Raw genomic sequence first — 26,889 nt, 5'->3', positions numbered from 1 at the left:
GAGTGAACATGGTGACCTTTTGTCAAGCATCGATCGCTAAGACAGATGCCCCTTTTCTCTCCGTTCTTTAAGCGGGATCGCCCTGCCCCACACCTCCAAGTTCTGTGTGACCAGCAAGCGGATTGGATTGTCCAGGTGGATGATTCAAAGTACGGCCTTGAAAAAGGGTCAAACCAACAAAAACGAACCAATTGGTAGATAATAACAACAATCAATCAATACAACAACAAAAAACAAACCCAAATTGTTTTTTTGTTGTTGTTGACTGTACAAATCAATGAAAGTTCACCCATCTTGCGGAATTTAGTTCCGCCATTCGTAAACGCGATTTTATAATACAGGAAAAGAGAAATCAGTCATTTCATTTATTACATAAACATGTCCAATCAACATCATCGTCATTACCTTCTTCAGTCTGAAAGAATATTTTCACGCGTGTCAACTAAACTGACGCCTAGGGGTCAACAAAATGAGCTTCTTCTGAGACTCTTACAGGCACGAGCTCATGAAAGATTTAATACTGTGGAAATATGGCCAAAATAAAACAGTCATTTAGCAGCAAACGATTATTGATTATTTGAAATTGGGCATGCAAAAGCAAAAATAAAAATAAAAATAAAATAAAAAGTGGCCGCAAAAGGAATCATTGTCTTCAGTCAAATTTCTTAAATAATGGGGAAAAAAACATACAATTTATTTTAATTGCTCTCTTTCCTTTCTTTAAAAAAAAAAAAATCAAAGTATTTTGCTTCGAGTTAATTATGTTGTGCTACCGTAATTGCTTCCTGCATTCTTGACATGTAATTATGGTTTGAAATTGTTCCCAGAGCACCACAAAACACATTTCCCAGATGTTTGATCCTAAAAAATGAGATCTATGATTTGGGGGGGGGGGGGGGGAACATTTGAAAAAATAGGAACACAACTTTGTGCAACTGTCAACTGAGCGTAACACTGGAATTGTCTTGACAATCGCTCGTGCCATGTCACGGTCCTCTGGATCAGGTGGGAATCCTCCCACAACCCCAACAGGATGCGATTATTCATGTTTGCGCGTCCTCTGCTGATAGATTTGCTCAATGAAACCTCTGCAAATATAGCAGAACAAACATATTATTACAGGACAATAAATCCGAACGCCGTACCACCCTGTACCAGGATCCTGCGCATGTTCCATCAACCGTGAGTTGACTATACGTGTGTACACTATATGACGGCGGGGACCAATATAAGATGGCTTCCGTTTTACGCAGCTGTGGAGTCAAAAGATTTCGTGCCACATACGAAATCGTTGATCGAGAGGGGTGTGATTATGAGCGACGCTCGGTGCGCTGTCAAAGATTGATCGATCGACGGTGCCGCATCATACTGCCAGTGACTTGTTGTGTATCGACTACCGATGCGCTTTCACCGGCTTGGAACGGGTCAGAGATTTTTCTCATTGTGTGCGGCTCACAATGGGAGCCACCCGTGTTGCCTTGTTTTGTTTTGTTATGTTTTTTTTTTTTTTTTGCAAAGGTCTGAGCACCATTGATCGCAAAGCAAGGTACACAGATAGCGCCGATCACATGAATTTGAGCATTTCCTTCCGTTTGAGTCGAAGTCGGTCAAAGGTGCCGTTATCGTATTTCTCTGAAAGCTTTATCCAGAGTGATGATACTGTTCTTGACTTTTGAGATTATTTTTTTCTCCTCCCCGAAACGCTCAGAAATCAGTCAGCTGACAATGGGAAATGTGAAACCCGTTCGCTATTTATGAGCGGAAAACTATGGATAGAAATGGGAATCAAGAGGGGGTTATTTTTGAGAACTCGGACCTTTCAATCCTCGGAATCGTTTGTTTCCTTGCCTGAAAAGTCTTATGAATTGATTGAAATTGATTCATCTTCGACAAAGAAAATGAACTTTGACCAGGGCTCGGCTGCTGGTGAGGTCGCTTAAAGTTCTCATTCGGCGATTAGGCTCATGTCATGCGAGAATGACTGAGGAGCCCTCACTCAACTCTTATCATCGTAAAAGTCATAATAACGGACAAATATAGCAGAGGGTCGTTTCTTCAGTGACTCTGACAAAGATCGGAACAAATACAGTGGTACCTCTACACCGCCGTACTGTACGTGGGATCATGGCTCTGTTTGGTTTACTTGCATCGCTTTGAAGCACGGATAACTCGGCATGCGGCATGATCTTTTGCAACCACGAATGGTGAATGGATGACACCGTCACTTCAGCGTGTCGCATACACAGGGCCCAAACAAGGTTTTCGAAAGATTAAACGAGGCCACCGCAAAATACAGAATAGGCCGGCTGTTCCCGTTGTTACGTCGTAGCCTAAATAAGACTGCTGAAGGACTTGAAACAATTTCACAAGGTAAGAAATGTTTCAGTTTTGACAATGATGCACAGATCGAGTCTGTTCGGTCCATATTTTTGATTGTATAAGAGATAACAAATCCGCACCAGACCAGTTTTCTGCACCAACCCGTTGAGGGACTAATTGAAAGGGTAATAACTTGGCACCTCGCTGTGCGGCATTGACATCACGCTGTGATTATTTTCAGATGAACTCAACTGTACCACGTGATGGAAATGTGAAAGAGCCCCCACTCGGGTTGCTTTGAAAACTTCTGGGAAAGCTCAAAGCATTCCAGTTAAATCTAAACACACAAACATAGCTGACGACCGTGGTCATCTGAGGTTTGTTTGCTCAAAAAAAGCCAAATAATTTTATGGAAACAATATCAATGCGTCATCATGCAGGGAGGGTAGAGTAATAAAAAAAGGGGGACGTTGAGACACTGTGACAGAGGAGTTGATTGTCCTACGCATTTCAAATCAGAGGGTTAAATTTGAATTTTTGCCCACCAAGTTTGTCTTTACATGCATCCAGCAGCTCCTATATTTTGTTGTTCTACTTCTTCCTTTCATAACTTTGCTGCTGTGAATTGGGAATTTCTCCATTGCGAGACTCTTAAAGGTTTTCTTATCTTATAAATAAATTATTTTGCCTGCTGCTGTTCACTAATGTGCAAAAAGTGGCGAAGAAGGTGTTTTTTTTCTCCTCCATATTATCCCAAATGAAACTTGTGGCAATGCAATGCACAGTCTTCAAAATAAAGGAGGCAACAAAAGATCTGGCAAAGGATGCAGAACAAGGGAGACTTGGGCTGAAGGAGCAGTGAAGTGTGGCCCTATGGTGACCACCTTCCAGTCAATCCAATGGCGCCGTCAGCGGTTGCTGCAGGCAGAAACGCCTTGCAGATCATCCGTGCTCTCATCTCGGTCAATAATCCATGATGTTAAAATTTTATATGGATTCACCTTTAATATTGACAGCGCAGTATCTGTGCATTATTGTCGGAAATCTACCACAAGCAATGAATACAGATAAATGCACCGTATTTTCCGCACTATAAGGCACTTTGGAGTATAAGGCTCACCTCTTTTAAAACTGTTTTCATATATAGGGCGCACCGCATTATAAGGCGCATGGGATAGAAGCTACAATAGAGGCTGAGGTTGCATTATGCATCCACTAGATGGAACCACGCTAAAAGGAATACAATACAATACAGATATATTTATATAGCGCTTTCACAAGCGCTGCAGGTGTAACAAAGCGCTTGACAGAACATTTAAAATAATACTTCTAAAATCTGAATATTGATCCACATACAAGCTGCAATGGATTATAAGGCGCCTTGCCGGCTTTTGAGAACATTTTATGCTTTTAGGCGTGCCCTATAGTGCGGAAAATACGGTAGTTTGCATCTCGTCTTTGCAAAATGACTCATATTCTCTGGTTTGAAGATTGAATATCTCATATATTCAATGGAATATACGGGTTGAAAAGGAATTAAAAAGCACTGCATGCACAACGTCCCAACTTCAGTGGAAATGGGGTTTGCCGTTCCATTTATATAAGTACTCTACGTGAGTTCAGTCTTGCGCAGGACTTACCCCTCAAAGTGTATTGCTATCTTGTAGACCAACGCTACAATTGCAGTCAACAAAAGACCCACCGGACTCGCACCTCTGGTGACACACAAAAGGAAAACAAACCATCGAGAAAATCAATCCTGCGTATTGTGTGTTCAGTACGTCTTGCAGTCAACAACATCTTGAAGTTTATTATGGGGCATCTGTGAGAGGGGAAAAACCCCATTTCAGTTTCACGCTAAGACAGACGATGGTCTTCCAAAGAGATGGATTCATGTTTGTACCAAATTTGATTCGGGCCGTAACACATACACGGAATGCCAATGATATCATATTCGTATTTTGGAGCCAACTTTAGCTGAATATAAATTGATGCTACCAGACAGGAAAGGCTACACTGTGACGTTGACTGATCGAACATTTATTTCCAATTAAGCATCCGTCTGAAATGATGTCTGGTGACAGCTGCAGATGAAACACATACACTGCACAATACACTGACCTACATACTCCTGCTGAGAAAGTGGCCCACTGACACACTTTGCACTATTTTTTTCGTTTTTAGTCAGGAATAATAATATATATATATATTTTTAAAACATAACGCATCCAGAAGGCACACTAAGTTTTGAAAAGCAGAATGAAAGTAGAGAAGGGAATGAAAAATAATATGACAAACTGGGTGGAACAAGCAAGAGCCTTGATGTCTCAGGTACAAAATATTTTTGCATTCAACTCAAAACATTTTTTAAAATAAATAAATAATAGTCTGACTTCTTAGTCACAACCATTCGGCCGTGACCAATTTGTTTGCACTTCACGACGTGAAAAGAAGAACATGTACATGACCGCCATAACATGGCGGTGAGACATTATGCTGAATTGTTAATGAAGCTTATAAAACTGACCGAGTTCGCCAGACAGTGATGGTGACACTCTGAGAAGGGAAAAAAAAAATGGTCAGTGTGGTCGCAATGACTCGATCATGCTGTGACCTTATTTTTCTCCGTTGTTTATTAATTGCGGGCTCATTCACTCCGTTAATGAGCCACTTGGGTCATTTTGCCTCAAGCATCAATCATGCTTAAATAAATATGAATATGCGAAAACGTATTTTTGTTGCTTTTATAATCGGATTTTTCTGCAGTTCACTTTGATATGAGATCAGTATCCAAATGGTAGGGTTTGATGGAAACATGGCAAGGGCGGCACGGCGATCGAGAGGTTAGCACGTTCGCCTCACGGTGCACAGTATTAATTTATTTCTTTATTTTACCCAGACAGACTGTCTACTGCGTCGGTGCACACAAAGTGACTGTGCTCATGAGTAAGCGCCATGGGTTGGTGCACGGCCATATGGGATTTCAAGATGCTTGCATGATGCACCGTGAGAACATGTAAATGAAGACTGGGAATGAATTCCCAGTTGCAAGACCGCAAACAGGCAATCGACTGTAAAGATTCCCTGTGGAACGTCCGGACTGATTGATTGTTTAGCTTTATAGCAAGTTTCTTGGACCAATTAAGTCTCCAGTAGACACTACTGTCAAAACGTTCGGAAAATTTGGCTTTCAGGTGAAATTTCAGGACGAGCCTAAAAAGCATTCAAACCTATACCTGGTGAACTTAATGTGACTCAGCTTTTGAATGCACATGAACAGTTCAGTCAATTATTGTAATTTGAGTTTTTTGTACCTCTACTTAACTCATTCACTCCCAAAGACGTTTTTAAACGTCTTTTCAGACTTGGTCCAGAATTGGCTGCGACTGAATGAGTTAAATACAGACTACAGATGGTGAGTACTTCTGCTACCTCAACCTGATTTTGAAGGTTGCCCCTTCACCATCACCATCACCATCACCATCACCAGACAGTGATGGTGACACTCTGAGAAGGGAAAAAAAAAATGGTCAGTGTGGTCGCAATGACTCGATCATGCTGTGACCTTATTTTTCTCCGTTGTTTATTAATTGCGGGCTCATTCACTCCGTTAATGAGCCACTTGGGTCATTTTGCCTCAAGCATCAATCATGCTTAAATAAATATGAATATGCGAAAACGTATTTTTGTTGCTTTTATAATCGGATTTTTCTGCAGTTCACTTTGATATGAGATCAGTATCCAAATGGTAGGGTTTGATGGAAACATGGCAAGGGCGGCACGGCGATCGAGAGGTTAGCACGTTCGCCTCACGGTGCACAGTATTAATTTATTTCTTTATTTTACCCAGACAGACTGTCTACTGCGTCGGTGCACACAAAGTGACTGTGCTCATGAGTAAGCGCCATGGGTTGGTGCACGGCCATATGGGATTTCAAGATGCTTGCATGATGTACCGTGAGAACATGTAAATGAAGGCTCACAAAGTCGCACATTCCTGAATTCAACCAAGATCTGTCTCAACATTCCGCAGACTGCTGCCGTTTGCTCTTTATTTGCCGTTTGTTTGGATTTTTTTTTTTTTTTACATGATGAATTATGCCACAAATAAACAATGAGTGTATATCGAAATGTTGTTGTTTAAACGTCACTTAAACACGTTTATCAACACGAGAGATGACGAAAGCGGAGCCAAGAGATTTTTTTTTTTTTGCCCGTGGCAGACAAGTGACCTTTTCAAAAATCATTGCTGAGGTGTTCTCGTCACACAAGCAGAGCACATGACCAAGAGAGATAACCGTATGACTGAGATGCAGCACTCCATCTCGTACGATTGATACTCCCCCTGGGTCATATTACGACGATGGGAAAATTGACCTTTGACATTTGCTGTGACTAGAGTAGTGTCTTGTTGCATGTTTGTTCAATTCCCAGTTGCAAGACCGCAAACAGGCAATCGACTGTAAAGATTCCCTGTGGAACGTCCGGACTGATTGATTGTTTAGCTTTATAGCAAGTTTCTTGGACCAATTAAGTCTCCAGTAGACACTACTGTCAAAACGTTCGGAAAATTTGGCTTTCAGGTGAAATTTCAGGACGAGCCTAAAAAGCATTCAAACCTATACCTGGTGAACTTAATGTGACTCAGCTTTTGAATGCACATGAACAGTTCAGTCAATTATTGTAATTTGAGTTTTTTGTACCTCTACTTAACTCATTCACTCCCAAAGACGTTTTTAAACGTCTTTTCAGACTTGGTCCAGAATTGGCTGCGACTGAATGAGTTAAATACAGACTACAGATGGTGAGTACTTCTGCTACCTCAACCTGATTTTGAAGGTTGCCCCTTGGTTGGATTGACAACGTCAATTTGCGCTTGACCACCATTATTTGACATCCAGAAAAAAAGAACCCCCCCCCCCCCCCCCCCAAAAGCTCCAGACACATCATTTCGGAAGAGAGTGTTGCTCTGACCGGCGTGAGACGAGACAGCGCACTAAAAACAGCCGCTGAAATTGACTCAAATGCTACAACACAAATGTCAGCTGATGGAACGGAAAGTTTGGAAGGCGAGCGGGCGTGCTTGTGACGAGGTTTGCCGTGACGCTTTCGTCGACCATCAGTGCGAATGCTGACCTCACGTAGCAAGGGTAGAAAGAGGAACGTAGAAACCGCTATTGTGCAGACTTTTCAAAGAAGTAAGACGTGCTTTGAAAAGGCTGCTCAAGATTTGTTGACATGCTGTTGAAATGATGGGCAAAAAGGTCTGCGTTTGCATTTCGTGATGAGAGCAGTCTTCAGATGTGAGTCAAGGTATACATTAACCTACTTTGACACTGCATACATCCGTCCATTTTTAACGGTGCTTGTCCTCAGGTGACGGGATGAGCTGGCTGTGCGGGGCCAGTAATGGTACAAGACGAGACGAGTAAACTAAGCTGACTCGGATGTGGTATTATTTGCAATCAAAAGTCTGCCAGGGCTGATTTTGGGTAAAAGGCAGAGTACACAATGGGGTCATCAGCAGTCATTCGCAAGGAACGTTTAATCAAGGTGTCAAACTCAAGGCCCCTACGGGTCAGAATGTGTTATATCATGCAAAAGCTATTGAAAACTTTTTTTTTTTCAAAAATACTTCAGCCATGAATCTTTACATCTTTTTGGTCTTTATGCCTCATAGTTATTTGGAGACGCCTTTGTGCAATTTTTCTTTTTTTTCTCGATTGAGAAGGATGATGCTCCTGCAGCCTCTTGTGCGTTTGCCTTCGTTCGTATTTCACACTCTAACGTCAAAAAGACTGCTATCAGCCCACAACCCTCGAAACTTGCTTGTGTTGCTTCCATTTTGTCGTGCCTGACACTCTGCCATTCCGCGTCTCCAGTCAGAGCACTATGAAGAACTGAACGACAATCCGACAACACTTTTTTTTTTTTTTTTGAACGCATCCCTGAATACGCTCGTGTCTCTGAATAAAGACCACATTTTATACACAGTAAATACATTAGTTCTAAAATAGCAATTACAAAATCCAGCAGACTGCCAGGACTCCATCAATCAAGCGATAATATCGCATATACTGTAGTGATTTAAAACAACACCTAACCATATTTAAAATGTCATATGCCTGCCTGTGGATAAACAGTGAAGCGCGTAGTTTCAGGGGCCAAAATGCAAATGAATACGTAGCATAGAGCGCATCGGCGGATGTGGTGATGACTTAAAGGAGGAAGTCAAGCCCCAAATTTTTTTGACAATAATATGCTGTCCGCAGCCACACTCGGCACGATATTCTGATCGCTAAAATCAAGTGTGTGCCACCTCTTATAACTTGGGGGGTGGTGGAACACCTTAGTCAGGACAGTTACCTTCAAGTGGAGAAAATACGGCACAACAGTAATATTTCTAAGAACTGGATGTTCCTCCCAAATTGATGGAAAGAAAAGGAGGATACCAGTTAGGAAGGCTTATACAAGCCTTATTTGAAGGTATGGGGCAGGGGGTGGGGGGTCTGACTTCAAAAAATTGGTATCAAACATCCTCAAATGAACAGTTCCAAATACCAGTCAGTCGAATTGTTTGGTTGAAAAAGTTTTTAAAAAATGAAGCTGCACAAAAGTATCCCTTTAATTATCTCTCCTTGTATTGCTCACGTGATGACATTAGATGCAGTCCTTGTGATTTTCTATTTTATTGAATTTTAGTGGAGAAAGCTTTTCAAAGGCACATAACAGAATGCTTTGAAACAGCCTTATGAAACAGTTGGTCAAATATATATATGGTGGCACTGAATAGTCTCCTATCAACCCGAGCCAAAAGTGTTGAAATTACAGCAAGCACATTATCTTGGCCAACATAACTGACCGATGGCTCCACGGCTCCGTAATTGCCCTACGTCAGAGTCCCTTTTCCAGCACAGCATTGGGGCTGAAGTGATACTCTGCATATAAAGACACCCCAATCTTGCCACAAAAGAGAAGGACCATCATGTGACCGATTCACATCCTAGCATCCCGCTTCTCGAACAACACGACTCTGGCTCATGTAACCAGTCATCTCGTCTAAGTGCTTCTAATGTGGGTCAGGTAAACTCCCATCCTGGTTACACAGCGGGCTGCCTAATGTGTAGGAGCCTGGAACAGCAAGAGGCAGAAGAATGACGTTTGGTTGTTTTTTTTCCTCGTCTCGCTATTCATACTCCTCATTTGCATCTGCTAAGATGATAATTAGGACATTTTTCACCCGTGGCAGATGTGACAGAGATACGTTCACCGGCACTCACATTTTACTGGATGAATGCATGGTTTGAAGCCATTCTGTTGTGAATTATGACCGCTCAACCTCTTCCGTACGCATGCTCCAGACATTTTCGATGGCAAATGCCAAACGCGCTTGTTGCAGAAAACGACGTCCCACCTCATCATACTCGCCTACGGCAATAGCAAGATTGAACAGAACTCACAATATATTACCGGATTTTCCACACTAAAAGGCGCACCGGATTATGAGGTGCACCTTCAATGAATGGCCTATTTTGTAATTTTTTTTCATACATACAGTATATATTACCGTTATGACCATACACAAGTCGCATCGGATTTTAAGGCGCGCTGTGAGCATTTCAGAAAATGGAAGGCTTTTCGGTGCGCCTTTTAGTACGGAAAATACGGTAAACGGATTTGTTTTCGTGGCTCCTGATGCACTCACAATCGACACATATGAGGAACGCGGGTGATAGTTGCACAAGTGTACAAACCATCTCAGTTGTTTCGTTGCTGTCACTAAAACATGCCCCCCCCCCTCCAAAAAATAAAATTTAAAAAAGAATTGTACAGGGTATTGATCACAATGGTGGAAAGACTTTTGAAATAATCTCGACTCATTGTTTTATATGCTAATAAACTGGTATTTATATTTATGTCTGTAACCTTTCACATTCCTCGTACATGCGTTCATATATGATAAGAATGCAGAACCTGAACAAAAACAGTGTGAAAAGAGTAGTTTTGAGAAAGAACTAATCACAATTATTCAAAAAAGGTGATGGAAGACAGAACGGCTAAGAAACATGCCATAGACCCCAATGATATGATTGGCTCTTTTTAAAATATTGTTCATTTCTGAAAAAAAAAATGCTGGTCTAGTAGCATCCAAGCTAATTCATCTCTTTGGGAGACCCCGTTTACTCGGCGGCATTTACAAATACTCTGAAAGGTTGAGTGACGTCTTCAAAATGAACTAACCCATAATGGGAGAGCACGGAAAACGTTCGTCGCAAAAGGACAATCAAGGTGATGGATTTAAGGGCCGGGGTGAGTGACAGAAAAGAGCCGATACAGCAACTGTTGGTAGTTCATTAACCCCCCCAAGCACTTGCCTCAACTACGCAGGCCGAGATGGTGGAGTGCTCCCGGTTTCCACGGAAACATATTTCCGCGCCGTTTCAAGAAGGAGCTAAGTTAGAGAAAACATCGATTCATTTGCGGACTATCATGCGGGCCGTTTCCACATCAGCTCCCCCAGTATTCCGAGTGCAATTTCACGTCACATTTATCAACCTTACATTCATGACGCCGCACTTAAATGCTTTGTGACAAATCAGTGGAAATAAGTCGCAGTGGCTGAACGCAACCGCTGCCTATCCGATCACGCAAGACGGCGTGCAGTGTAAATACAAAGAAACACTTACATCAGCGCTAAGCTGAGGTAGTTCGCCGTGCTGCCCCAGTACATCGGATTCTCTGCGAGGTTGAAAGGGAAGCCCGTCACCTTCTCGTCCATCACAATGCCGAAGTAGTTACCTGCAGAGTACGTAAGAGACATCAATACAGCCATTTCATGTAACATGTTGCCATAAAAGAGGACATGAGAGTCAACCGCCCTCGTGGTTCTAGCGTTGTGCTTATTTGACGTGTGACATATTCAAGATGTTCCCACTTGTGCTGGATTAACTCATTCACTCCCAAAGACGTTTTTAAACGTCTTTTCAGCCTTGGTCCAGAATTGGCTGGTACCGAATGAGTTAATTACATTTAAAAAAGAAAAAAGTGACAATGCACTTTTGTGTTAAGAACGCTGTGCCTAGTCATGAATGCTGCATTTGTATGTTGTCGAAAACGAACGGGCTAGCTGTGCTTTCTGTTTTTTTTTTTTGTTGTTGTTTTTTTTTTAAGTGGGTAAGAATTACGCAACACATTCAACCCAATGTTATTTCACGGAATATAATTTGAAATCACTTCAAATGAGTTGACGTCTTCCAGTCAATACTCAATGCGTGCATGTGTGTGTGTGTGTCTTTCACCCTTTGTGGGGCAGCGGTCACTACAGTGGACAAGCTTATCGTGTCACCAGGTTACAGGGTGCATGAACTGGTCAAGATCAGTGTTGCAATGTTAAAAATGCTGACATCCGTCTATTTTACAATCACATTGCAGTTTTTTTTTTTAAATTAGATGAAATGGTTTGTTTTTATCAGCCTCAGGTCGGCAAATCCAGCTCTTTACATGGGACCTTTCACTGCGGTCTTACTGTATTTCCAACAGAAGTTGTCCTAATCAATCGAGATGTCCCGGAATGGGAGTTTCTACAAATAAACTCTGGAAAAAAAAATAAATATTCGGCCCATTTAAGTTGTGAGCTGCAACAACAGAACTGGAGTGACAGCTGAAGGGCAACATCGTTTTATCCTTCACGGCCATTCACTGCCAACTTGAGCACCATGCGATACACTTCACCCAGATCTTGTACACACATGGACATAGTTCGACCAAGTGGAAGAGGAAATAACCGTAGAAAGGGGAGGGAAAGTTTACAAAAAAAAAAACACATCCTGTGGCCTTATGTGCTGCTAATGTCCAAGTTATATAACTGGCGCAGTGATGTAACATCATCGAGACCCCTACGGCTTTGGAGGCAATTGTTTGTTTTTGAAATGGGGAGGAGGGGCGGGGGGAATTGCCATATGGATGCATAACATTCACTTAACCCAATTTTTGGCTTCCGGAGCACCAATCTCCATCCATCCATAATTCAAACCATTCAAAGCCAAGTGCAACCTGCTGCATTGATGTGTCACCGATGTTTGGTTTCAGTTGAGGTTAGTGGGGGGGGAGAGGCCAAAGCTGGTTTCCCTCAAGTGCGGAGTGGCAAGAAAATGGACAAGTTGTCATGCCAGGTGGCGGACACATTCGCGCCTCCGTGTCGTTTGATGATCTTTGTTTCTGTTCCATCGCCTTGACTCATCAGGTCACGGTGACTTGAGGGGGTTAAAATATAGAGCGCAGATGACACACGGAATCAACACGGGCTTTAGTCTCTTAAGGCCCGCGAGGGCTTACATCCCCCCCTCCTCGCTAAATTAAATCCTAATTACGCGTACTACTGCTTCGAAATCTGCCTGAGAGGCCGAGAGCGTCTGGGTGTTGATGATCCCGTCGCGCCGCGGAGGCATTAATGTTCGTGAGGGGTGTCTTTTCATTGGGCCAACAACACCGTGATCTTATTGTGGGCTTGAGGGATTTTCACTTTGAAATCCCGTTTGTTCCCTTGACGAAAGAGGCCATTTATACAATGTATAAATATGTACATATTTACACGTTTGATTAGCCCAGCCACTTGTGAGCATACATTAAATCGATCGAAAGGCTTCGTTGTGAACATTCCGAATATTATACATACAGTTCTCTCCTAATATTCATGTTCCAAAATAAGAGGTACGAACGTCCGGGGCTGGCATTACAATGAGACCTACTGTCCTAGATATCATTTAAATTAAATGGACATAAATACTGGGAGGCCTGGCTCCTGTATCGACAAAGGGTAAATGATATGCACCAGCGAAGCAAATTCCTTAATTTTAGCTGTAGTAAATTTGGCTGTAATTTAAGCATCTGGGGTTGGACATTCAATCATAAATATTAGGCAACGGATCAACCGCTCAGCCTTTACCTCTGCATTGGAGACACAACTTTTCAGAAATTACAGTAATCCCTCGTTTATCGCGGATAATGGGGACCAAAAGCACCCGCGATAAACGAAAATCCGCGAAGTAGCGACCAATTAACACAGGTTAAAAAAAATGTTTTTTTTTAAGTCCGCAGAAAAAAGTCCGCAAACAGTCTGTGAGAAGCTGCAAAACAACTGCGGGTCGCATAGAGCAACATATATAGTATTGTACTCCATGTATAAGAATTTATTGATTTATTTTAAATGAATATGTTCGAAAAAATCCGCGATGCACCGAATCCGCGATAAACGAACGGCGAAATAGCGAGGGATCACTGTACTGCATTTGGAGCTTTGGAAATGAGCAAAAGTTGCAGGGTCCCAACCCAATGTTGCAGGGTCGGGAGTCATGGATACGGTGGTCAGGTGCATCTATGAAAACACGAACAAGGTACTGCAATTGTGGGGAAAAAAATAAAATAAACAGCTCTATGTTGGAAATGACCTGGAACAACTTCGAACGAAATCAACCAATTGAAATGCAAACGCCGATGCAAAAGTCAAAATACAACGCCTGGATGCAAATAAAACGATGCAATTTGTCTTGTGCACCGGATGTAAATCCACGAGGACATTTTTTATTTTTTTTCAATGTGCTATTTCACCTCCCTCCCACAGTTCAAGAACGGCTGACCGAGTACCAGACCCCTTGTTTGCTGTTCGGTCCCGTTACGACCGGTGTCAGAATTTGATCTGCATACCCGACAGTAAGTTGAATTTCTTCACAGTGCGTGTTGGATTTCGCCAAGGCTGACTCATTTATGATCTGACCTATTTTAAAATATCAATCACAAAAAGTAGGTTGATGGGCAAGCGGACAACGATTAAGACACGGCAACTGACCGGCAAAGGTAAGACAAATGTATTTTATGACTTTGCAACATATTGGCGGGAGGGAAGATCAGGTGACATCGACACATCTCAAACCAATTCAACTTACCGAGGAAAGTCCCAGTGAATCCCAACGCGAGAAAGCTGCTGACGACAAGCAGAGAGCCCGTTGCTATGAGGAGCACGCCCAGGCTGAAGACCTCATTCCTGTTGAGTACCTCCCACCTGGCCTGGGTCTTCATCACGACGGCCATACTGCAGGGAAAACCAGATCACAATGATTGCATTAGTGTGTTTTTGTAAGCCCGATTCCAAATGAATACCGACTGAAGTGGTACTGGGAGGCAATTCAAAGCAAAGCCATTTTATTCCACCGTCGTTCAAGGTTGAGTGAACCCATTTACAGCAACAGGATAAATATGTGACTGGTGCAAGAGTTTTATTCACAACAACCGGAATCCAATTAAATGAATTTAATGAGCCAAAGGAGCGCTCTGTTAATGACACTGGTGGCCTTTCAGTTTGTTTCCTATTTTGAAGTTTTTCCGAGTGGCACGGAAATTCGAGCAGCCGTTCCCAAAGTGTCGCCAGTGGAGTCAGTTTTTTTTTTAAGATGTTAAAGGGAACAGTGAAAGGACTGCGAGGTGGAAAAAAAATCATAATTACGGACATATCCGAGCTACTCTTTCAAAAAAAGAGAAAGGTCTAATCGGAAGAGTGGGACTGACGTTCAACCTTTTGTCAGCTTCTTCGAAACGGTATTAATGAGAAATGGAAGTGAGATCGGACGAAAAGCGCCTATAGAAACCGCTGGCCTACTTTAACATGACTTTGAAGAGTCACGGCATAAAAAAAAAAAAATATATATATTTTTTCTTCGTTACAGCAAGTTCTGGGCCTTTTCACACTGCACTTGGTAACGTGCCGTCAATGAACCCGTTCACCGCGGATGTGCTGCGAGGGCGCCAGGACGGAACGACATGTCGCGTTGAAAATGTTCATCTCGAGAGCGCCGCCACGGTGAAGTCAGAATAGAATGTGGACAGCACAATCAGGATATTTTTATGTTATTTATATATATATATAGAGTATATATATATATATATAGATATTTTTTTTTTAATGCAAAAACACTGCTTTAAATGGTGAATGTTTGTGGGACAAGGGCCAAAACGCATCCAAAAATGCTTCTTTCATTTATCCATCCATTTTATATTGTTTCTTCTCAGGTAGGTCACAGATTAGGTGGATCCTATCCCAGTTCAGGGCACCCCCCCCCCCCCCCCCCCAACTGAGGACCAGTTTATCGCAGAATACATATAGACTAACAACCACTCACACTCACATTTACACTTGTGGGCTATTAAAATTCTTAAAGGCATTTTTGGGGAATGTGGGATGAAGCTGGGGTACCCGGACAACCCTTACCCAAGCACTAGGAAAGCCCGAGCCTGGAAACCGAAACCCAAACTTGTGAACCGCGAGGCAGATATGCGATCCGCTGATCCACCGGGCTGCCCCGTCCAAAAATACGTTTATTTATCTACTTTTAAAAACCTGTGTTGAAAATGCTACCATGAAGCAGAGATTGACCTTTAAAAAAAAAAAAAAGAAAGAAAATCAGAGAAAACCCGAGTAATGAGAAGTCTTGTTCCAGGTGCAAATGTTTGACGTCATCTGGCTCCATGGGTTAAGCAAAATGTCATCACTATAGGCCCAGTGACAACGTGACATTACTGCATGGGGAGGACGCTCGCTACAATTGGAACGCCACAGAAAGTATCGACGTACGATATTTCTATTCTTCTGCTTTGAGGAGCATTGACTGGATTTGCCTCAGGAATGTTTCTTTATTAGAAAGTAAGGCATGATAATTGTTAATTACAATGTAAAAACAGAATGATTTCTTGTATTCAAAGGTCAAGCATGAATGATTGCAGCCCAAAACGAAAATGTCCAACACAGCGTGTGAAAAATAGGTCACTATGTGTTGTTGTGCAAGTGGCAGCATCATAAATAGTCAAGAAAATTCACCTTTTGGATGGAACGGCGACCCGATTGTGTGCTTGCTTACATTTTGGGCCACTTCATTGAACGTGGGTCGCTCACTTCGTCAAACTATACTCGGAAAAATCTTTTTTTTGTGTGAACTGTTTTTTGAAAGCGCTTTGTTGCAGCTGCAGTTGTTGTGAAAGTGCGATATCAATGAAGAGGTATTGTATTGTATGTCTGGGAAGATTTTTTTTATGACCTCACTCTGGATTATGTCTTGCGTAACGACAACCATTTCATAATCCCCTTTGGGTAGTTAATGTTAACAATGGACGCATTATTTTGCCCATAAAAATCAAACGGCTAGATAGCATTTTCCTAATTATTATCTTTTTTGGACAGGATGTTGCTCTTGCTAAACCCTCCAAAAATTACATTGACTTAAACCCCAATTGTTTTCGTAGAAATGCTTGTCCGAATATAACTGAAATAAAACAAGCTAACTTCCGACACCTAAATCTTTCACTTGCTGTGTGTATGTATATGTGTGTTTAGGAAACACCGGGCTGATAGCCACACCCTTTAAAGCACTGCTATAATGTTATTGTGTAGTTTTGTGGTTAATTTAGCACCAGCGGCTTTCTTTTTTCTTTCCGAAGCCTGTGAGTGGCGCGCTACTGTGCCTACATTGATGTGTGTCACTTCATTGTGTGATTCTCGTTGCGCGCTGCCTGCAGCCCGCTCAGCTACTGTGCTCTAGAGTTCAGCGGACATCACCGCCTTGAACACAGCGGATCAAAATGGCTCCAAATCGAAACTAGGTTTGGGGTTAATAAGAAAAAAAACTGGGTTAGGGGGTCTGCGCTGCGACTCTTATGGAGCGGTGGCTTTGTTAGAAAGAAATTGCCGAGAGATGCGGTGGGTTGTCGCATCAAATCAAACTGAAAGAACGACTGCTGGGCTATGTGTTAAGTAAGATGGGCCCGCATAACATACTGCTGGGATCGGGATAGGAAAAGAAATGAGAAATGGGGGGCGTAGGCGAGGTAGTAGTTAGATCTCTGAATGGGCTTGCTTTATTTTGTAAACAAAAAAAAAAAAAACGGATGAGGGCTTTAGCTATATCGTTACATAACTATTATGGGTATGTCATTTGTGTTCACTGTCATTCTTTTCCGCGCGCACTCTTGGAACAGAGGGTAGCACTGACGCCAATGAATAATTGACAACAATTAACCGCACATTTGATGAGCTTAGACACGGCCTTTGGCATATACACGCACTGCGGGAGGCACACAGCGGTGGCTTATTCATCGGATAGCTTCAGGTTAGAATCAGACCTCTTCAAAATAAAGACTCAAAAAAATCGAAGTATCAAATATCTGAGAAAGCAGTTGAGTCAAAAATAACCTAAACGACGACAAAAATACTTTTTTTTTTTTTTTAAATCAGTGGTGGGGAACAGTCGTTTACTGCCTATGCTACTATCGCTAGCAAGGCATGCTATTTGATTAACAACAGGGAAACCCCCATGAATAAATAATTATTACCTTTTAATATGAGTCAATGTCGTTCAAATCTTGTTTTTGTTTGCATCCTAGCAGAGATTGAGCACCACTGCCTCCATGGCTAATCAACAATCAATTCCACTCAATTGAAAGTGTTCTTCACAATCACTTGAATGACAAACTGATTTCTCGACGTACAGGAAGTGAAAATAGCAGAAAACGTGGGATCCGACGCAATGGATTAGTTAACAGCAAGGATGTGAAACGTATATGAAAGACTGACCGATGTAAATTTGTGAAACTGGAATATGAAAAAAAGCATGTTTTAACCACACAGTCAAATTTACGAACATTTCTGCCATTTAAAACAGGAAATGAGAAGTTATTGTGAAGAAACAAAGAGAGTAATTTAGTCTCATAAGTTGCTTCTACCCATTTCTTTTCTACAATGTTTATCCTGTTCAGGGTCACGTGTGAGTTGGATCTAGGGCTATCATAGTTTTGAGTAATTAGTAGTTTTTATTTTGATTCCAAGAACTTATTTTGATTCTTTATTAATGAAAAATAAAAATGCAATTAAAATAGTAGAAGGGAGTACTATAGATTTCCAGGCATAACCAGCCGAGCCTTAGCAACTAAATTGTTGGCTTTTAATGCTTGAAATGGTTTTGCTGGTATGCGTCGCCATCTTACAAAGTTGAAAGCTGAACTATTTGCAGTATGCACTTCTTTTACAGGCCGAATCGATTCGACAAAACACAGCTCGCACAGTCTTTTGAAAAAGAGGGGAGTGGGCAGCTTTGCCATTGAGGGAGGGGGCTTGAAAGAAAAAATAATAATCTTGAAAGTTAGATGGGCAATGCGTGGCTAAATGCAGTCCCATTCACCACTGATATTTAAATAAAAGGTTTTACAGCACACCGTTGACCTGACCTACATTTTTCATCCGACGTGGCGTTTCATAATAAAGTTGTTTACACGACAAGAAGTGCAATTTTGGACAGAAGGCTTTCAGCGTTACGGCTCCACCACAACAGTTGATTATTTTTCTTTTTTTCGCCAAATGCATGTTGACTTACTTTTGTTCAATAATTAGGCCAATTTTGAAGAAGTGTATGATTACACCAGCGGTCCCCAAACTACGGCCCGCGGGCCGTATACGGCCCGTCAGCACATTTGGCCCGGCCCTCTAACCCTCCTGTTGTCCTCGGGTCAAAATGACCCGTCACTGTGTTAAAAACGCCCCCAAAAAAAACCCTAACTGCAAACAGCGTTGTCTACAAGCCTACTGGAACCTACAAAAGGATTATAAGGAAGGAACACAAGAACTTTAAGAGACTGCTCATATGTGTCAGAGTGATTCTGCTCTGACAACTGAGCTGAACTTTTATCTGTTAAGATTGTGCATGGCACAACAGAAAGTTAATGTTTCCTGACTTTTTTTCTGTAAAGAACCTGGAAAGGGTTATTTGGTTATGTGTGGCTTTCTGGAAAACAATACATTTTTTAAGCTCCCCTACGATTGTCCCACTTTTTCTGTTACAAACATCAGAGAAGGGAAAAGTTATGTGGCCCTCACAGGAAAAAGTTTGGGGACCCCTGGATTACACGCTCTATGTAGACTCAACCTACGCGTCAGTGACAGAACAGAGGCACCCATAAAGCATGACCGCCGTGCAGTTCTGAGACGAATATTGTTATCCTCTGCAGGCCTGCCACGAGCAACTTTTTTTCCTTTGAAGTAACTATACTGGACTTCCACAACTTTTTTTTCCTTTGAAGTAACTATACTGGACTTCCATTAAAAAAAAATGGGGGGGGGGGGATAAATACAGATAAGAACACCCTTCTGCACAAAACGGATTTAGTCACTTTTTTGCACTAATGTATTCCGATACTGCAATAAACTCACACGAGGTCTTTTTGAGCAACACGAGCGACGACGAGGAGCAGTCCAGTAGGATACAACGCTGTTGTCGGCAACCGTGTTTTCGAAAAGTGCTGTTCCCAGGCAACACAAATCGCCTGAGAAAAAGGGAGCACAAAGTCCTCCAAAGCTTCTGTTGCCATTTTGATCCATAGTGGGAAGTGTGGGAGTGTGCGTGGTATCAAGAACAAAATGTGATGCTAAGATGCAAGAAATCAGAGATACAAAAGGAAAGCCGAGCGGCTCTACGGTCTTATAATTAACGATTTGGGGTTAATTGAGGAATACTTGTCCATAGATGTGAATGTCAGTGTGAATGGCTGTTTGTCTATATGTGTTGACCTCAAACCTAGAAAGAGTGAGAGGCCCTTCCTCATGTCCAACATGGACGACTTGAAAAATGTTCTTTTGGATGAAATCCTGCAGGCACATTCTATGAACCCATTTCAACCCTTTCAGAGACAGCGGTTACTACAGTGGACATCTAATCAGGTTACAGGGTGCATGAAATGCATGAAAGGGTTGAATTCCGATCACAATGCAGAACGATATATTTTCAATTATTCCATTAGGAAAAAAAAAAAAAGGTTTGATTGATGAAACATAACAGGAAGGCGTGTCGTCGTACCTGTGGCTGCGATACACATTGAGGAGGATGATGACAAAGCCCAGGAAGTAACAGGCGAGGTAGGGGCTTCCAAAAATCTTGGAGAGTTTCCGTGTGCGGTGCTCCCACATTGCCACCTGAAATATCAACGCGATGATACCATGAGCTTTCGTCTTTCATCCCATCGTATATGAATCGGCACTGTGCTTGAGAAATGTGAAATTGTTCAGGTCGAACTTGCATACGTCTGAATGAATCTTAGCGGGTGATATATTGGAATGCTTTGAAATAACGACACTGTATGGATGGACTCGTTACCAAACTCTAAATAACACTCTGTGGGTTGAGGAAGTGCGTAGATGACTGGATGGCTGAGCCAGAAAGGACTAGATATCGCCATGGCAACCCCTTTTTTTTTTCCTCAATTGGTTCCAAAAAGAAAAAGAAAAAAAGAAAGAAAAAGAATAAAGAAAAACCTGAATGCAAAAAGACTCCATGTGGTGATAAAAGACAGCCTGGGTTTGCTCAGGTGCTGAATAAACTGAACTGAAATTCTATTATGACAGTGTTGATGAAGAGTGATTGCATATCACCCAAAGGTTTTTTGTTGTTGTTTGGTTTTTTTTAGGCATATTTGGAGCAGGATCGTGTGCTTCAGTGACGAGTCTGTGAGACTGGCAAGCCACTGTTGTTATTCATGCGGTGATGGACACATTTTCCAATAAACCGAGTTTCCTTCTTCAAAAACCTACACACCCCCCAAAAAAGAATAAAATGAGAATAGAAAAAAAGCAAAAAGGTGGTTGAAAAGATTTGACATATTTTGAGTTACTAGTAATGACCTACAGCATTTCCCCCCCCCCCCCCTCCCCCTGAAATCACAGGTGTCAAACTCAAGGTCCGGGGGGCAGAACTGGCCCGTCACATCATTTTACGTGGCCCGCCAAAGGAAATTATGTGCATCCACGTCATGTTTCTTGCTGAAAAACCAAAATTGCAAATTGTTTTACTTTTTAACTCATTCACTCCCAAAGACGTTTTTAAACGTCGTTTCAGATTTGGTCCAGAATTGGCTGGTACTGAATGAGTTAAAATGTTGAGATATAGCAAACATTTTTATTCCCAACCACCTATTTTTTTTAAAGGAAATGTAATTATATTTGAAAAAAAAAACTGTTTTTATTGGCCTCTGATTTCAAAACTAGTTATTCACCAATTTGTCGTGTAGCCTGCACGGAAGATGAGACGGTTCTACATGAATTTGGGTTTGTAGTTTTAACGGAGTTGGCACGTTTGGTCCAAGAGAGTAAAAGTTCAAGTTTAAGTCAACTTGATTGTCAAATGTGCAACATAAAGCACAGATGAAATTTCATTCCTCTCAACCACAGGAGAGAGAGAGGAGCCGCTGCGGGTGCCCGCGCCACTATCAAAAGAACAGTTAACATAAAATGACAAAATAATACAAAACCACGACAGATAATCGTGCAATCTCAACCACAAGAGTTGAATGGGTGACTTTACCGTCGCAACAGACCTCCACTTCGGAATAACTTTGAAAACACGAGGCTTATATCGTACGGTAGACGCTTTCGTCCGACACACGGCAACATTTTGTAATATCGAGACGGAACGACACAGAGCGGAAAGAGAGAGAGAGACAGAGGAAGAAAGAGTGTGAGACAGAGACAAGCGTGAGATAAATTGTATGATTGACTCACGTTTGAAAACAAACCACAGGAAAATCAAACAACAGACCAGCACATGACGTTTTCAACGTCAGTGAATTAACAGCATAAAGATTTGCTTGATCAAATGCGTGACGCGCATTTTTCCTCCTCTTTACATCAGAGAAGAAAAAAATACCAACCCATGGCCACATCACATTATCTTTTGTAAAAAAAACGGCCACCAGAAATATGAGCGCCGGCCGTCCCTTTCAGACGATGAGGTGATGGGAATTCGAGCTCCCGCGCAATCTTCCGAAGTGATTGACAAACTCTCCAGTGCATTACGCCCGCGGGCTAAAAATACTGTTCTTGTGCTAAAATAACACCGATGCTGCACTCCGCTCATCTATCAAGTCGTGTACATCTCGAGGTTACAAAGAAGCGGCTTGCAGCTCTGCAAGACAAATTCAATCAAGGTAGCTAAAAGGGCCCTTGTGTCTCCCCACCGGAACATTTAGCTCGGACTGCGGTTGTGATGTTCCCCACAGAACATGTTCAACTGTCCAGGGATGGGTTCGGCTGATAGTTGCGCGTCCATTAGGTTGTTTTTTTTGCGCAGTGTTGAACACGGTACCGAATGCGAACACACGCCTGAGCATGTATCTGTGGATTCATGTGTGAATATGTGTGTGTGTGGAGCTCTCTAGAACGAAGCGAGACTGGGAACAAAAACATTGATCACATGCACACTCTGATCAAATGGGTCTTAATTAGAACAGAGCTGACTGAATATTCAAACGGGAGACGCATAAATGTTTCGCTAACTGCATTTGTACCGAACAAGCTGTGGATATAAAAAAAAAAAAAAAAGAAGTGAGTCCCTAAAAAGTATGACATCTTCCGAGACGTTTCTTTAAACAATGAACACACATTTGCATTTCTGGTACATAACGGATTGTATTATCAGGAGTCCTCCATCACTTGAGTAAAGCTGTTTGTACAACGTACAGAACAAGCCCGTTTAAAATTTGAAAGATCGCAATATTTGAAACGGCACACGATTTTTTTTTTTTTTTTGCATTTATTAATTACTTTATGAGCGCAGTCAGTACCCAAATTGATATTTGTGAGAGAGTCAATATTGTTGTTGTGTATCTAAATGCAGTTTGGTTGAACTGTTAAGGAGTCCGGAGATGGCTGAAATGTGTTACAAATTGAAATGCACCTTAGCACCACCTACAGGAAGCTAAGCAGAACAGCGATGACCACTACATATCGCGTGAACTATTTATCATGCCTCCAATCTGGAGAGTAAATATGTCCCAAGCGAATAACAGGCAGTTGTGAAAAGTGACAAAGTTCACTCCCAGAACTTGGTTACTGTACCGAAGACCATTTGTGAGGGTGGGAGAGCTACAGGAGGCCACAACTTCAAGGCAGATTAATTCACATGACTTCACCACAATGAAACAAAGACCAAAAAAATGTCAATTGCACAAAACGTATACTCTGAAGAGAATGAAACCATATTCGAGGCCAAATGGGACAAAAATCAACCAATCCCTAACAACAACAAAAATGTGAACACTTGCCCTGACATGGCTTGAAAAAAATCCCACAAGTGGACAGGAACCCACAACCTTCACCTTGCACAGAGTACAGGTCAGGTCAAAACGAGGCAACCGAATAAAATCACATCAGACAAGTGTGTCATGAGGTCATTGCTGACATAATTGATACCCATGAGAATCTCGTTCACGAACGAGGCAAATACACATGACTTAAAGATGCGCTTCCTGATACTGATCTTCCGCTTGGCAGTCATTTGAGGCTATGCTCCGACAACTAATCCAAAACGCATGAATACTGTAAGCGTGTCGCGCTCCGGTTTGATCAGTCAAAGGTTGACTCTTGAGATACAGCAGATGAGCCTTTATTTTGTGGGGTTTTTTTTTTTTGTTGGAAGACGGGCACAGAATGAGTTTGATGAGTTTATTCCCCGTGGATTGAGGTCACCTGGCATTGCAGCCCCCCATGACCGAGAAATCTCCGAAGCAGGTAGATCAGGTGATGCTTAATTATGCTAGCTCGGCTATCGATTTCATTGCCACATATGGACAGGAGGGGAGATACGTGCATCCAGGCGCATTTCCTCAACTAAGGCCGACCTCTGCCTGATGCGGGACAACAAGGGAAAGACATTTTGCACACACTCGGAAAAAGACTCGCGGCATCCGGGGTCATCGTCTGGATGTCACAAAACTCCAAAAAATAAAAATAAAATAAATTAAATTTGATGACTGGGGTTGTCTATGCTGTCGCGGTAACGTAACCTCTGAAACGGAAACACAACAGCAGTCGGAGTTTGGACGACATCATCCTCCTGGCTCACTCTGTAGGCATGACTAAACAATTGATGTTCGAGCCAACTGTTACACAAATCCGACAGGTGGATTACGCCGTGGTTGATTGGTCATGCCTCGCAGCGTGGGGGGGCGGCCACGGGGGATGACGTGGTAGAGAGGTGGCCGTTTTGTTACGTTGGTCACTTATTAGCATCTTTAAAAAAAATAAAAAAATAAGTGAATAAATACATATATAAATACATTTTAAAATTCCAGGTTTCTCTAAAAGTGTTTTTTTATTTGATTGTATTTTCTATATAAAATATGCATCTTAAAAATAAATGGACAACGGATCAAAGAAATCCGACATTCATTTCAGGTTATTTAAAGGAATAACTGCAGTACTATATAGTACTGTATATCATTATCAGAATATCCATCCATCCATTTTCCGATCCGGCGATCCTCACAAGGGTCATGGGGGTTGCTGGAGCCTATCCCGGCCGTCTTTGGGAAGTAGGCTGGGGACACCCTGAACCGGTTGCCAGCCAATCGCAGGGCACACATAGACGAACAACCATCCACGCTCACACTCACACCGAGGGACAATTTAGAGCGTTCAATCAGTCTGCCATGCATGTTTTTGGAATGTGGGACGACACCGGAGTACCCGGAGAAAACCCACGCAGCCTCTCCAAAGCCATGCGCCATGATGCCTGCGATGTCTGCTGAGATGAAGCGGGTACCTCATGTCATCTTGACATCCATTTAACGCTCGCCACCAATCTAATGAGATCTACAAAGGAGTTGATTTGACTCAATTATTTATTTGTATGTGCCGGGTCTTATTTGTAGCCAAGCTGTTACCCTTTCCGTGAGCGGAGAGGACCCGAGGAGCAAAATGGAGCCACAACTTCACATCGGAAAGCGGGTAAACTTGGCCGTGACTGCTATTTTTCCCATCACCCACACTTAGGCGATTGCGCATGTTTGTTTCCAGGAAACTATTCACTCATCTTTAAAAGATGTAACATGAATGAATATGAAAGGAGCCTTAAATCAAAATAAGAAAAGTGTCGGTTTCAGTCTCTTGTGCCTGGGCGTTTTAATTAGCTTTTCGCCGGCGAGACTTCCAAGTAAGGAAGCGGTCTGGGTGTATAATTCACCATTATATAACTTATTTTTTTAGTTGAAATCATTAAAATGTACAGTTTTAAAGGGGAGCAACTCACAGGAACACACATTCACCTTCAGAAAAAAGTTTGTCATTAAGTACAAATATATAGATATGTTTGCATGTTCTCCCCGTGCCTGTGTGGCTTTTCTCCGGGTACTCCGGTTTCCTCCAGCATTTCAAAAAACATGAATGGCAGGTTGATGGAACACTTCTAAATTGTCCCCAGGTGTGATCGTGAGCGTAAATGGTTGTTCATCTACGTGTGCCCGGCTGGCAACCCGGCGAGGGTGGACCCCCCCACAACCCCCCTTCTGGCCGAAGACAGCTGGGATAGGCTCCAGCATCCCCCCCAACCCTTGTGAGGAGACTTGGATTAGAAAACGGATGGATATCGAAATTAAACACATCAACATTCAAGTTTTACACCTATTACAAAATTCAATTATGAATAAGGGCACCACTGGGACAGTTAAGTCAAGCTGCACAATTTACTCCTTGAAAAACAAGATTCATTTGTGGTGTGCGCGCACACTCGGGTGTGACAAGTGCAATTCAAAACGGAAACACTTACCACATTCCAGAAAAGTGGGTTGAAAATGATTGCAATCACAGCAATGTGGAAGCTGGGGTCGTGAAAGTCGATGTGTTTTAAGACTTCGTCAAAAACCTTCAGGTCCATCTGGAAGGAGAAAGAGTCAAACATGTTAAAACGTGTAGACATCAACATTATATTTTCCATTTTCGCGGATTAATGACTTCGCTGCATGCACGGTACGGAATGCATAGCCGGTTACATTTTTTTTATTTCATTGCAGAAATTCAGTTTTATTTTGATACGTCAAGTTGTCCCAGCTGGTTTCCTGGCTGTCAATCTACGTGCATACGGTGACATAATAATCAGTGAAAGCTAGCGTTTCGCTTTTCGGAGCATTTTCACTGTCACCAATTGGTGTTATTTGTGACAATTACGTGTGCAAGTGTTTTGAATTTTACCTTGGAGTAGTCGACGTTGCCAAGACCTCCACAACAGTCCGGCAAGGGATGTTTATTTTCTGCAGGGTTGTTGTTCACCCCACCGGCTGGGTTGCTCATCAAACACGTTCAGCTGACAACAACACAATGTCAACACCGGTATATGTGTATGCAAAGTATCAAAAGAAAGTGCAAAAAGTCAAGTGCAACACTGGTTAAAGGGAGCAGCGTTCACTCGCTGCTTCACATGGCCGGTTAGCTTGTCACCCAGCTCGTGCTGCATCTTGGGAAATGTAGTTATTTTATCTGAACTCCGCTTGAGTCAAGAGTTGTGATTCGATCAAGGGGAGGGCCGTGTTTTATTGTTTTAAAATGTGGAAAATAATTAGTGTAAATTAACCCGTGAAACGGGTCACTCGTAAATCAAATTGGTCATTTTTCTACTTTATCCTCTCCAGGCTATGGTGTCGTTAACGGCGACATCTGGAGGCGGAGTTTTATATCTTCCTTTTTCAAGATTCGATGAGGTTTTGATTGTATCG

The 26,889-nt window shown here is 42.2% G+C and overlaps 1 protein-coding gene across 1 annotated transcript; it reads right to left on the bottom strand.

Annotated features, from left to right (window-relative positions):
• Window positions 1–351: 351 nt before the first annotated feature.
• On the bottom strand, window positions 352–26,619 carry pemt (phosphatidylethanolamine N-methyltransferase). The gene is made up of 7 exons (XM_086138978.1): window positions 26,369–26,619; window positions 25,947–26,054; window positions 20,208–20,323; window positions 14,262–14,407; window positions 11,007–11,118; window positions 3,960–4,034; window positions 352–1,088 (listed from the first exon to the last, which is right to left on the bottom strand). Exons 1-7 carry the CDS (start codon window positions 26,465–26,467, stop codon window positions 1,040–1,042), a joined length of 705 nt encoding a protein of 234 aa, XP_085995104.1. The 5' UTR covers window positions 26,468–26,619; the 3' UTR covers window positions 352–1,039.
• Between the last annotated feature and the right edge of the window lie 270 nt (window positions 26,620–26,889).

Source organism: Hippocampus guttulatus, chromosome 19 (genome assembly GCF_054856545.1).
Source record: "Hippocampus guttulatus isolate MCC_2025c chromosome 19, RoL_Hgut_1.0, whole genome shotgun sequence".
NCBI classification, from domain to species: domain Eukaryota; kingdom Metazoa; phylum Chordata; class Actinopteri; order Syngnathiformes; family Syngnathidae; genus Hippocampus; species Hippocampus guttulatus.
This window is presented reverse-complemented; position numbering and strand designations above follow the sequence as displayed.

What these genes read in the sequence shown, in the direction of transcription:
- pemt (XM_086138978.1), bottom strand. Translation starts at nt 26,467, where the DNA reads ATGAGCAACCCAGCCGGTGGGGTGAACAACAACCCTGCAGAAAATAAA. An exon ending in ACCCACTTTTCTGGAATGTG is followed by an intron (nt 20,324 to 25,946) that starts GTAAGTGTTTCC and finishes TTGATATTTCAG; the next exon opens with GTGGCAATGTGGGAGCACCG. An exon ending in TACCTCAGCTTAGCGCTGAT is followed by an intron (nt 4,035 to 11,006) that starts GTAAGTGTTTCT and finishes GTGTGTCACCAG; the next exon opens with AGGTGCGAGTCCGGTGGGTC.